The sequence below is a fragment of the Alnus glutinosa genome, chromosome 4, assembly GCF_958979055.1.
Source record: "Alnus glutinosa chromosome 4, dhAlnGlut1.1, whole genome shotgun sequence".
In the NCBI taxonomy this organism is placed as follows: Eukaryota; Viridiplantae; Streptophyta; class Magnoliopsida; order Fagales; family Betulaceae; genus Alnus; species Alnus glutinosa.
The window spans coordinates 35451071-35463529 of NC_084889.1; the positions used below are offsets into that span (position 1 = coordinate 35451071).

General features: G+C 35.9%; 2 protein-coding genes across 2 annotated transcripts in view; one reads left to right on the plus strand and one right to left on the minus strand.

Moving 5' to 3' along the window:
- LOC133866374 (uncharacterized) overlaps positions 1 to 695 on the plus strand; it is a 16493-nt gene extending 15798 nt beyond the window's left edge. Inside the window, exon 10 of the mRNA XM_062302881.1 lies at positions 444 to 695. Within this exon, the coding sequence (XP_062158865.1) occupies positions 444 to 554 (111 nt within the window). The 3' untranslated portion in view covers positions 555 to 695. The remainder of the gene's footprint in view (positions 1 to 443) is intronic.
- A 2130-nt stretch (positions 696 to 2825) lies between these two features.
- Positions 2826 to 7612, minus strand: LOC133867016 (uncharacterized). Its single transcript, XM_062303687.1, has 4 exons — positions 7441 to 7612; positions 3852 to 4336; positions 3539 to 3770; positions 2826 to 3429 (listed from the first exon to the last, which is right to left on the minus strand). The coding sequence occupies exons 2-4, from the start codon at positions 4320 to 4322 to the stop codon at positions 2957 to 2959; spliced, it is 1176 nt and encodes a 391-aa protein (XP_062159671.1). The 5' UTR covers positions 4323 to 4336; positions 7441 to 7612; the 3' UTR covers positions 2826 to 2956.
- Between the last annotated feature and the right edge of the window lie 4847 nt (positions 7613 to 12459).

Sequence of the window (12459 nt, forward strand, 5' to 3'; positions counted from 1 at the left end):
AGAAACTATATTTTTATCTTCCAATATTAACGTGACAGTTCTAACCAATCTTAGGTTTTTGTTAAAATAAATAATAAAAAAAATCGAAGGGTTGGTTGAAATTGCAAAGTTAGTATTGTGGGATAAAAATGTGGTTTATAGCATTTTTTTGGCTGTGTAACATAACAATTTGCAATTTTGCAGCTATATACTATATTTTTATCTTACAATGCTGACGGGGCAATTCTAACTAATCATTGGAATTTTTTTTTAAAGGGATTAATACAAAGGCCGGTTGGAATTGTCATGTCAGCAATGAGATAAAAATGTAGTTTCTAGCATTACTTTTGCAAATAATTCAGTGATTTTTTTCGAAGAATATGCAATATTTGGATATGGTAGTCAATATTATTGAGTTTATTTATATGCATATGTAAACTTTTAATTATATTATTTGTAAATAGGTGTTGGAGGAGAATGTTGACTGGGAAGATGTGCAGTGGTCTCAAACCGGCGTTTGGATAGCTGGAAAAGAATATACACTTGCTCGCGTGCATTTTCTATCTATGAATTAGTTTAGTCTTCTCAATGTTTACCTTCACAAAATGTATTTACAACTATTTAATCCTCATCTCATGTACTGGACGAGCCTGTTGAATCGAAATGATGCAAGTTTTAAATTGCCAAAACACTGTTATTTGTTTAGTTCAACTCAACCTGGTTCAAGAACATATATATATATATATCTACGGCATGAGATGGAGTATAATATTTCAATTTTTTTTTTTTTTAATATTTAATATTTCAACCAAAATTAGGCCACGAAAATGTTTCCTAAATTCTTATTCTACCGACTTGATTAAGTTTATATTTGTTCTTTTTGTTTTTTCAGCCATTTTATAGAAAAGTAATAGCGGCAAAACTCATGACAATGGATGAACGACCAAGCTCTGAATGTACTCGGGTTCCAATTTTCATCAACCCACAACAAATGGCAGGGACTTAAATTCTCTTAATGAAGTCATATTACTGTCGTTACTATTATCATTCTAAGCATTACCACTTTATTTATTTATTTTATAAAAAAATTATTAATGTAATTTATCTAAAAATGCGTTTTAAATTGATGAGGTTAAACTTCATCTTAAAATGTCAATCCAATTACATCAAAAAGTCGTACACTAACATAACTGCGTACATTCACAAGCACAACCAAAATTAAACCTCAAAATTTTGACATGAAATATTTAGTTAAATTTGTATTTGTTGACACCAATCATTGCAGTCAATTTTATTTTTAGGTTAAATATCTAATTGGTTTATGAGATTTACCTCTTTATAAAAAATATAACTCGACTTTAAAAGTAACAAACTGCATTACAATTTTTGCTATATTTATAAAAATGGTCATGTAAGACCAATGAAATGTTGCACCAAATGTCATCTCAAGTCGACATCTAACAAAAAGAAAAGAAAAGGAGAAGGCGATGGTGATGAGTCTCACCTCTGCCACTTGAAGGTGACAATGGGAGTGCTATGTCCATCTCCTCACCTAAGAATGGCTCGAGCCATCCAAAAACTCATCGAGAGATGGTTAGACCATTCATCCAAATTAGAGATTGGTTAAACAATCCCAAAAGGTTCCTTTAGGGATGGTCAAACAACCCCATGTGAGGGAATGATTTAACCAGTCTTAGGTTTTTTGTGTTTATTTTCTCTTTTGAGGGATTTTTTTTTTTTTTTATTGGGTCAGGTATCAAACTAAAGTGGCGACAACATTTCATTGATGCTACATGACATTTTATTGATATAGATGGCAAAGATTCCATCAGCTTTTTCAATGACAAATGGACAAAAAAAATCAAATGAAAGGTAAAGAAATAAACCACAGGGATTTAACCCCTTATCGTAAAACTGAAGGTATACAAGATCTACATTCACCTACGTCCTAAATTTTGGAGCTCTATTTTTTTTTTTTTTTTTTTTTTGTTCTTTTCAACCTTTTTTTCTTTTTCAACATAATACATGAACAGAAATCAGCTATAAATTAATTTGTAGCAATTAGCTACAAACCATTCTAATAAAGTTATACATGTCTCTTAGCATGTAAAAATCACATATATTTTTAAAACCATATACTTCTTACATGATTTTTTAATGAAATATGTTATTTGCACAACTCTTACACAACAATTGCACAACAATGCTGATGTGTCCAGCACTTTTTTTTTAAAAAAAAAAACTAAAAATTAAAAATGCTAGACATATCAGCATTGTTGTGTAAAATTATCGTGCAGCTAACATATCTCTTTTTTATTAGCATTAATAAGTGTAAGCTTCTCACACGCTTTAAGAACACGTCGCTTTATTAGACTGATTTGTAATTAATTGCTATAAATTAGCTTGTAGCTAATTTTTGTCTATATGACCAGCAGTATAGAGCTTTACAACTTTGAATGAGCATTCTTTAAATTTTTGGCTTAGACCAAAAATATAAAGAATAAATTGCATTATTTACTTTTCTGACATGCATACTCATTTCCACCATCTTTGAGCTATACAACTTGACATGAGCATTATTTACATTTTTCGACATGCACATTTAAATAGTTCTCGGGATAGAATATTCAACAAAAACAAAATAGAAGCTTCAAAATAAGGAGAGGGAGAGAGGGAGAGAGAGGAGACCAAACAACAGCAGATGGTCACCTTGGATGTTATGTCCCAAGAGTAATGCTATTTTATAAACTAATTGTTATACTACTGTCTTACAATTTGAATAATAAGACAGTAAAAATCAGTCATTATTTTTATATTTTTTGCAAGTGCTAATCTGATGGCTCTAATCTAATACTGTTTCATCATCAAGTTGTATGACAATTGTATAACAATCTACTAAGAAGTATTACTCACATCGAAACGCATCATGCGAGTTCTATTGCATCTACACCTCCTCATTGATTGCTGGTGCCAACTGTCACCACTCATCCCAATTATTTAGGAAGTCATCCCACATAGCAGTAGCAATTGACTCTCGAGATGAGAAAGCTACTTCATCCTGTATTGGAGAAGCCAGCTGCATATCAGGATGTTCATCAAAATCAGGCACTTCATCCACTACCAACCCTTCAGCACTAGTGAACAAGCGATCATTTCTTTCCTCCCACCGGATGAAATTATGCAGAACACAGGCAGCTATAACTATATCCCTTTGTATATGGAATGCATATTGAGGGGCAAGCTTGAGAATTGGAAATCGAGTTTTCAACACATCAAAAGACCTTTGCATGACATTCCTTAGACAAGCGTGCCTGTGATTGAATAACTCCTTTGCATTTCTAGGTAGCTGATTGCCACCTCTATATTCATGAATGTGGTACCGAACTCCTTGATATGGAGCAATAAATCCTTCCATATTTGAATATCCAGAGTCAACAAGATAATATTTACCTGAAACATAAATCATTAGTTATATTGTACCATTTGTAATATTAAGAAAGAAATAAGATAATGTAAGATTAGTAATTTGATGCCATAAATATAATTGGTGTAATCAAACCTTCAGGAATTTGGGGGAAATTCTGATCTGGGTCATCAAGGACCGCCCTCAATATACGCGAATCTGCAACCGAGCCTTCCCAGCCAGGATAAATGAATATGAACTGTAGGTCAAACGTGCAAGCTGCCAATACATTTTGAGATAGAATACCTTTCCTATTACGAAATCGAGATTGATCTTTTGCCGGGACGTGTGCAGGAATGTGCATGCCATCAATGACTCCTATACAATCCTGGGAAGAAAGAAATAAGGTCAACCGCATATCCTGATGCATATGAAATCAAGCAGATAAAGTAAGTGTTTAAATATAAACCTTAAAATATGGGTAAAATCTATTATTTCCAAAGATTTCAGGAGGAGTGGTGTGCGGGGGTGGTTGTAGAAATTCACGTGATAGTGACTTGATCGCCTTCAACACATTATTGAAATGCCGGCTAATGGTTTCACCTGAGTGTTGAAATCGCTCTTGGATTACTCTGTTACGTTCATTATGGCCAACAATGTTCAAAAATATTCCCAGCTGCTCCTCTATCATAACCCCAGCTGTATCACGTAACATGCCTCTTTGTCGAAGAATGCCACATAACTTGTGAAATACATGTTTATCCATCCGAAGCATTTCCCAACATCCATCATCATCACCATTCAGTACTTCAGTCATGAAACCACTTCCACGAGGTGACAAAGTACGAGGAGGCTGCTTAGTTATACTATTATAATAGTAGTAGCCAGCAGCTGCTGCAATTAATTCCATCTCATCTAATTCCAAGTCAAAGTCATCCATGCCGGCTGGTTTATCTGTAAAAATAAAATAAAGATACAGTATTTGCAACACAAGGCAATACTTATTGGTATACACAATAAATTGCTCTCGGAAGTATTTCAATCATGTATTAAGGCCATAGTTAATGAACAAAAGAAGCTAAGTCTGCTAGCTATCATTTAAATCATCAAGCCAAAAGTGACACAGCCAGAAACTACAAGGTCAAACTAATTACAAGCAATAAGAGTTCCTTAGGAGTCTGCTTGATTGTACAAACCATAAATTTGAACCATAAAGAACAAAACCAACAAGCTGGCTCAATCCACTCAACCAGAGGAAGCACCAAACTTTCCCTGCAACCATGGCAACCGTTTCTCATTTTTAAGAGATATGAAAGTTTCTCTGGCATTGGGGTTCTCAAATAAATCCAAAGCAAAAAAGTAGATCCTTTGGTCAAGACCCTGCATCTCATCCAATACTTTTATGCATTTGCTAATAGAAAACCGGTCCTCATTCTTCATAATTGCAGTTGCCCTCATTTTTGAAGCAGCTGCTATTTCTAGCATAGCATCCACTATAGCATCGCTAGTAGCCTTGCGACTTCTCTTCCGACGACCTGAACTAGATGGCATCCCAGACTGACGCTTATTCCCATCTAACATGTTAGCATCATCTCCAGAGCCCGATGAAGCATCCTCATCCACAAAATTCATTGGTGCACTAGGATCAATAGACATGTTTTAGGTCTCAACACATCGACCGAGATTTTTTTTTTTATCCCAACTGTTGTCATTCCAAAATAACAATAAAGCCCATAATCATTCCAATTCTCTACCATGACAAAAAATAATAATAAAAAAAAATCTTACCCACAAGAGGAGAAAGTATCCAAAGACACATCAGAAACACAAATAAGATAGGGGTATATATGAACAAGAAAAGAATAAAAGGGAAAAAAAAAACAAACCAACAAAGAAGTACCATGGGTCCATCATCATTATTTACTATTTATTTAATTTTTAAATAATTCACTATCATGAATAATAAAAATGCAAATAAGAGAAGGATAAACAAATCCTGATTAATAAATAAAGAATGTGATTATTTCTATGCAATCATTTTCTGGTAACTGAATTGCCACATAACCAGTTGAACACTGTTCCTTTTATGATTTGTTTCAACTCATTTCTCTCAGGCATTCCATTCCCAAGTGTGAATTGTATTTTTCCTTTAAAAAGAGAAAAAACCTTCTTTTTTTCTTTTTCTTTTTTTTAATTTTTTTTATTTCTAAGTAAACAACAGGAAGACAAGTTAGACTTTGCAGTAAGTTCCAGAGGCACAACGAGGGAGGGAAAAGAACACACACCTATAACACCGTGCATTCACTGGAGGTTCCCATTTCAAACTACAATATTCATGCTGACTATTCTCTTTTCTGTGCACCACAAAAGGTCCCTGCTTTGTGTTTAATAACTATTTTATTGTGGTTATTGATTTATTTTCTTTTTCCCTTAAAGAGTTTCTACAACTTGGAAAACATTAATATGAAACACATGCATTACAATATTAAGGGCCCGGTTCTGTAAATGTTTAAACTGAAAAAACATGTGTCTAAGCCTGCAGGCATTAGTATACCCATGTCAGCAAGGCACATTACTAAGCAAAGCTGTATTAACCAACTAGTCTCACAATATAGAAGCATATCAACTTCGTTCTGGAAAGAAAAGAAGGAAGAAGAAATGCCCCAAGCACAATGTTCGTATATCACTTGCTTATCAACTTAAAAGGTTGCTCGGAGTGCAGCCGTGTGGAAGATGGTCCCTTGTTGTCTTTTGTGGTGCTTGTGGAGGGAACACAATGATAGGCAGTTTGAGGACAAAGAAAGAACCATTGAGGAACTCATGTCCTTTTTCTTTCATTCTTTGTACTCTTGGTCGGCGGCGTTCCTCGCACCTTTATCGTTTAGTTTTAATGATCTCCTTGTCTTGTTTTCTTCTTCTACTTAGTTGCCTTTCTTGTATACTTCATGTGTACTTGATTGCGCTTTGCGCTTTTTAATGATATTTCTCTTACTTCTCAAAAAAAGAAAAGAAGAACACCGTTATGTCATTCAACTCATTAATGGTTTTCGTTTCCCTTGTGATGGACCTGGAAGGGGGGGTACATCAACATGCCAAGTATCCGCTTGGGATCAAAGGATTATGGATAGACAATGCAATTTCGGTAGTAATCTTCCATTTCAGTTGGAAAATGCAGTCAGATATTTGGGGTAGTATAAGTGATCAAAGGGTACTAACTCACATCATGAGAGGAAACTTTGGGCAGAGTTCCATTACTCTATTAATGGATTACTATTAATGGGTGGCTCTGTGATTTCTTATGGGCACAGGCATCCCACAAATTCAAAGATGTGTGTGTTTTTTTTTTAGTTAATACAATAAAAAATCCACCTAAAACTTTCTGGCTACGTGCTGAGACAAATGAATTATAAAGTATTGCATGTTCTTCTTTCCTCGTTGCAAACGAAATTAAGAAAAAAAAGAGATGATCTTTAATCAAATAGGCCGTTGCATAATCTTTATGGATTTCGTCATTTCACCAATTCGGACTAAAAAAATTCTTTTGAATTTCTTTTTCTCGACCGATTTCAAGCATGACAAGCAACCCAACAATGTACAAATGCAAATTCCAAAAAACAAAAGGAAAAGAAAAACAAGTACAAATAAAACAAGATTTCACTAACAAATGTACGGAAACATGATAAGAGAGAGCGACAGAGAGGCAAAGGTCGACAGATTCTGAAGATCACAGTTGACAAAAAACATGTTACGCACTGTTTGGTTGCCAAGAAAAATGTAGGACAATGCAAATAACAAAGCCCTCTGCATCATTGACATTTCTACCATTTGGGCAGAGCGAAAAACAATCATTTGGGCTTACTTGAGGTGGGTTATTCATATTCTCGAGAAATTAAATCAACTTCACACAAAAGATAAAACCTTTCAGATTCATATTCCTTTTTCCATTAATTTTCTTTGTTTTCTTAGAACCCAAACGGAGAACTAGTGAAAAAAACCTAGATCGTCTAAAAGCAAAAGAGAAGACAACATATGGGGTTGAAAGGAAAAAGCAAACTTACCCAGATTACTTGTTGCTTTATACGTTGGGGAAAGCCCAAAAGCTCTTCTCCTCCTCCTATTCCACTTCACTGTTTTTACTGATTAGAATCAGAATGAGAAGCAATTCCTTATTTCTCGGCTTTTAGTTTCAATTGTTTTTTTTTTTTTTTTGGAAAGAGGGAAAACTTGAAAGCGCTGCTCAAACATGAATTAGAATATTAGATGAAGAAAAGAAAATAAAATTTAGGCTCCGTTGTAAAATGTTTTTCGTGAGAAAATAATTTTAGGTAAATAATTTTTTAGGAAAATATTTTCCTTCAGAAATTTTTTTTTTGACGTTTGACCCGTACGAAAAATTATTTTTATTCAATCACTTATAAAAATTAATTTTTATTCACAACATGAAATTATTAATATAAAATATTTTTTTTTTAAAAAAAAATTACACAATTGGTCCATGTGGTATGCTATAATTATTTTTAACTCCACATAGTTTAAAAGTTTATGAAAGGTTCTTGTGGTAAGCAATAATTACAAATCGATCCCTGGTGTCAAATTCTGTTAAATGTCACGTCAGAGCCACGTCAAATCAATAAGAACACGACACGTGTCCAACTTAATAAAAAAAATAAATTTATTAAAAAATAAATAAATATACTTATAATTTTAAAAAATTTAAATTTAAATAAATAAATAAATAAAAAAAAAAAAAAAGAAGCAAGGGGTGGCTGGGCCACCCCAGCCTATGGGAGTGGCGCGCAGCCGCCCTAGTTAGGGGTGGGCAAATTATCCGCCTATTGCCTACCGACCGCGTACCGAACCGAACCGCCATCGACCGCCTACTGACTTTAATCGACTAATTTCGGTTCGGTAGTCGGTATAAAATTTTATTCCGAAAGCCGGATCGGCAGCCGAACCGAACCGAACCGCCTTTTAAGCGGTAACCGAACCGAATTCTATTTCGACCATTAACCGAACCGACATAAAACGAAACGACGTCGTTTTAGTAAGAACGAAACGTATGATCATTTTTTTTTTTTTTTTTTTTTCCCTTAAGAAAATCAAAACGACGTCGTTTCATTACCCATTTTAACTGAATGTTAACCGACTTAATCGACCTCCTATTAACCACCTTACCGACTTAACCGACCGCCTGTTAACCGCTTTACCGACCGCCTATTAACTGCTTAACCGACCGCCTATTAACCGCTTAACCGAAATAAATTCACCGACTACATTCCGACAAAAGTCGGTTAACCGACCGAATTAACCGCCTACCGAACCAACGCCCACCCCTAACCCTAGTAGCCTGGGGATGGCCTTTGGGCCAGCCCTGGATCTACTAAGGGTGGGCCCCAGAGGTGGTCGGGGGTGGCGCGCGGTCACCCCCAGTGGTCGGGGGTGGCCATCGGGCCACCCCTAGTAGATCCAGGGGTGACCCGAAGGCCGCCCCCAGGCCATTGGGGGTGGCTGCGCGCCACCCCTGGCCACTAGGGGTGGCCACGCGACACCCCCAGCGGCTACTGGGGGTGGCGCGTGGCCACCTCCATAGGCTGGGGGTGGCCCAGCAACCCCTTGCTTTTTTGTATTTTGAATTTAAATTTGAATTTTTTTTAAAAAAATAAGTTTATTTATTTATTTTTTAATAAATTTATTTTTTTATTAAGATGGACACATGTCGCGTTCTTATTGGTTTGACGTGGCGCTGACGTGACATTTAACAGAATCTGTAAAAAATTTTAATGGAATTTGACGTCAGAGATCGATTTGTAATTATTATTTACCACAATGATCTCCTATGAATTTTTTAAACCATAGGGAGTGAAAAATAATTATGGCATACCATGGACCAATAGTTCAATTATCCCTAAAAAAAACTAAAGCATTCATACTATTTTAATTTTCTTAAAATTAATTAAGAGATGATTCGATATATAAACTAATTATTTAATTTTTTCAGAAGAGAAATGTGAAAAATAAACTTCAAAGCCTATTCTTAAAATCATTAAAAGTTTTTTAAGAATCCTTTGTCATGGCTTACATCGATCTTAGAAGTTTTCTCCACATGCATGAGGAAAATTCTTCTTTGTAGCATGACCATATAATATTAAATATTATAAAATGGAAAGTTTCAAGGCGGAAGGACTTCATGTACAAATTGCAACCTGTACGTGAATCTTCCATGCAGATTCATGTATCCCTTTTGAACTACAAAAGGGAACGTGCATGAGGAAAATTCTTAGAAGTTTTCTAAGAGTCCCTTGTCATGGCAGTCACATCGATCTTAGAAATTCTTCTTTGTAGTAGTTTTCTCTGCAATACATGAGGAAGATTCTTCTTTATAGCATGACCATATAATATGGAAAGTTTCAAGGCGGGCGGACTTCAAGTACAAAATACAACCTGTGAATCTTCCCTGCAGATTCTTCTTCTTTTTTCTTTTTTTTCTTTTTTTATTTTTTTTTATATTTTTTATTTTTTATTTATTTATGAATAAGTATAACTATTATTAACAAATGAATCAATTGTACAGAGAAACCAACAAAACACCAAAACACATTACAAACTAACACTAACTCAGTATGTTAACATCAATATTCTATTTGTGACACAAGTTGATGTTTTCCAGAGTCTTCTTGAACTTCCCTTTCCCAGAAACCCGAAACCTCACCTCCCAGAAAATTAACTTCAATATCTGCTCTTCATTTCTAGGTTGACTTCCAAACTTTATCTCATTTCTTGTTCTCCAAAGACCGTATACAGCAGAGCTCAATATCAGTTTACATATTGACCCCATCAAGGACTTAGTCTTCCAAGTTCTACACCATTCTTCTATCAAACCATCCCAACTAGTAGGAGGATTTAAGACATCACAACGTTGTAAACAGGTTTTCCAAATTCGGGAACTAAACCCACATGAAAAGAATAAGTGGTCACGACTCTCGGTTCTATTTCTGCAGAAGACACAATTTGTATCCCCCTCATAACCCCAAGCCAGCAATCGGTCGCCAGTGGTGAGCCTATTATTGACTGCTAACCAAAGGATAAATGCTTGTTTTGGAATAGCATGCTGATGCCAAACTAGCGGCCACCAGTTGACAATGGCCTTTTTCTGTCGAAGATAATTCCAAGTATCAGAGCAATCATAGGAACCAGAACGAGATATGGACCACACAGGCTTATCAATCTCACCAATAGGCACTTCAGGTAACCTACTCTGTATATCAACTCACATCTCAGATCGTGCAGGCTTCCAGCACCATACTCCATTTTTTAAAACAGAATCCAGTTTAGCGTCTAACCGACTATGAGAGTCATACACAACTTTATAGCCAAATCTATCAACCAAGCCTCCAAATGGGTGCCAATTATTAATCCACATATGAATCTGACTTCCCGTGCCTACTTCAAACTTAATGAAGTCTCTAGTTAGGCCACGCATCTTCAATAACTTTCTCCAATTCCAAGAACTGTTTTGAGGAATGCTCACACTCCAAAAGCTCTTCCCCTTTAGTAAGTATTCTTGGACCCAAGTAACCCATATCGATCCAGATTTAGCAAATAAACTCCATATATGCCTCATCATGGAAGAAATATTCCAAATTTCCAACTCCTTAAGCCCCAAGCCACCCTCCTTTTTAGGGAAACAAATTCAGCCCAAGGCACTTTAGCCTTTGTAGCACACCCCTCTTTCCCATTCCATAGGAAACGGTTAAATTTTTGGCTAATATCTTTGATAATCTTTTTAGGGATAATAAAGATTCCAGACCAATAGACTTGAATGCTATACAGAATAGAGGAAAGAAGCTGCAATCTTCCTGCAAAAGACAGATTCTTGGAAGTCCAAGAGTCTATGCGGCCAGCTATCTTCTCAATAAGCACTCGGCAACCCCCTGCAGAGAGCTTAGAAGAGATAAGGGGGACTCCAAGATAGCGAACAGGGAAATGACCTTCCCTCATTTGCACCTCAGCAAGCAAAGAACCCTTCATCCTATCCGATACACTAGAACAAAACAGAGAACTTTTGGAAGGATTAGCTTTTAAACCAGAAAGTAATTCAAACCCCAACAAAGCAGCTTTAATGATGGATATGGAAGATAAACTAGCATCTGAAAAAATAAGCAGGTCATCCGCAAAGCATAAATGGGTCAGTTTCATCTTAGAACAGTTGTGATGAAACTTAAATCCCGACCCTTCTTTAGTATAATCCTTCATTATCCTTGAAAAGACTTCCATAGCAAAAACAAACAAATAGGGGAATAAAGGATCCCCTTGCCTCAAGCCTTTCTCCCCTTTAAAATATCCAAACAAAGTCCCATTAAGGGAAATAGAAAATCTGGGAGATTTTATGCACATCTTGATCCAATTTGTGAATCTGGCAGGGAAACCAAAACAGGAAAGACAATGAACAATAACTCCCAATTCACTGAATCATACGCCTTCATCAAGTCCACTTTCATGGTGCATCTAGGAGAACCATCATTCCTATGATAATTTCGAACCAACTCTTGAGCCAGAAGGACATTCTCAGAGATACATCTACTTGGAATAAAAGCAGACTGATTCCTACTTATTAAGGAATTAAGAATAGGCAGCATCCTATTAGACAGAATTTTGGTTATGCACTTATAAATAACATTACAACATGCAATAGGTCTAAAATCCCCCATAATCGAGGCATTTGGCTTCTTAGGGACCAAGGTTAATATAGTGGCATTAACCTCTTTAAGAAGCAAACCAGTATTGAAAAAATTCTGTATAGCCTTAACAACATCTTCACCCACAACATGCCAAGAAGACTTGAAAAACTCAACTGTATACCCATCCGGGCCAGGAGCCTTATTAGGCTTCATGCTGAAAAAAATACTCTTAATCTCCTCAGCCGTAACATCTCTATCCAACACAGCAGCTTTATCAACTGAAACAATAGGAGAAATCAGGTGCTGAATTCTCTCAGCAGATGCAGCAATGAAATTAGTACTCTTTGACCCCAAAAGCTTCCTATAAAAATCCACAGCCATCACCTTTAACTGAGCAAA

Excerpts from the sequence above, each read along its gene's own strand:
- LOC133867016 (XM_062303687.1), bottom strand. The coding sequence starts at position 4,322 with ATGGATGACTTTGACTTGGAATTAGATGAGATGGAATTAATTGCAGCA. Across the intron at positions 3,771-3,851 it reads GATTTTACCCATATTTTAAG|GATTGTATAGGAGTCATTGA; the intron begins GTTTATATTTAA and ends CTTTCTTCCCAG. Across the intron at positions 3,430-3,538 it reads TTTCCCCCAAATTCCTGAAG|GTAAATATTATCTTGTTGAC; the intron begins GTTTGATTACAC and ends TTTATGTTTCAG.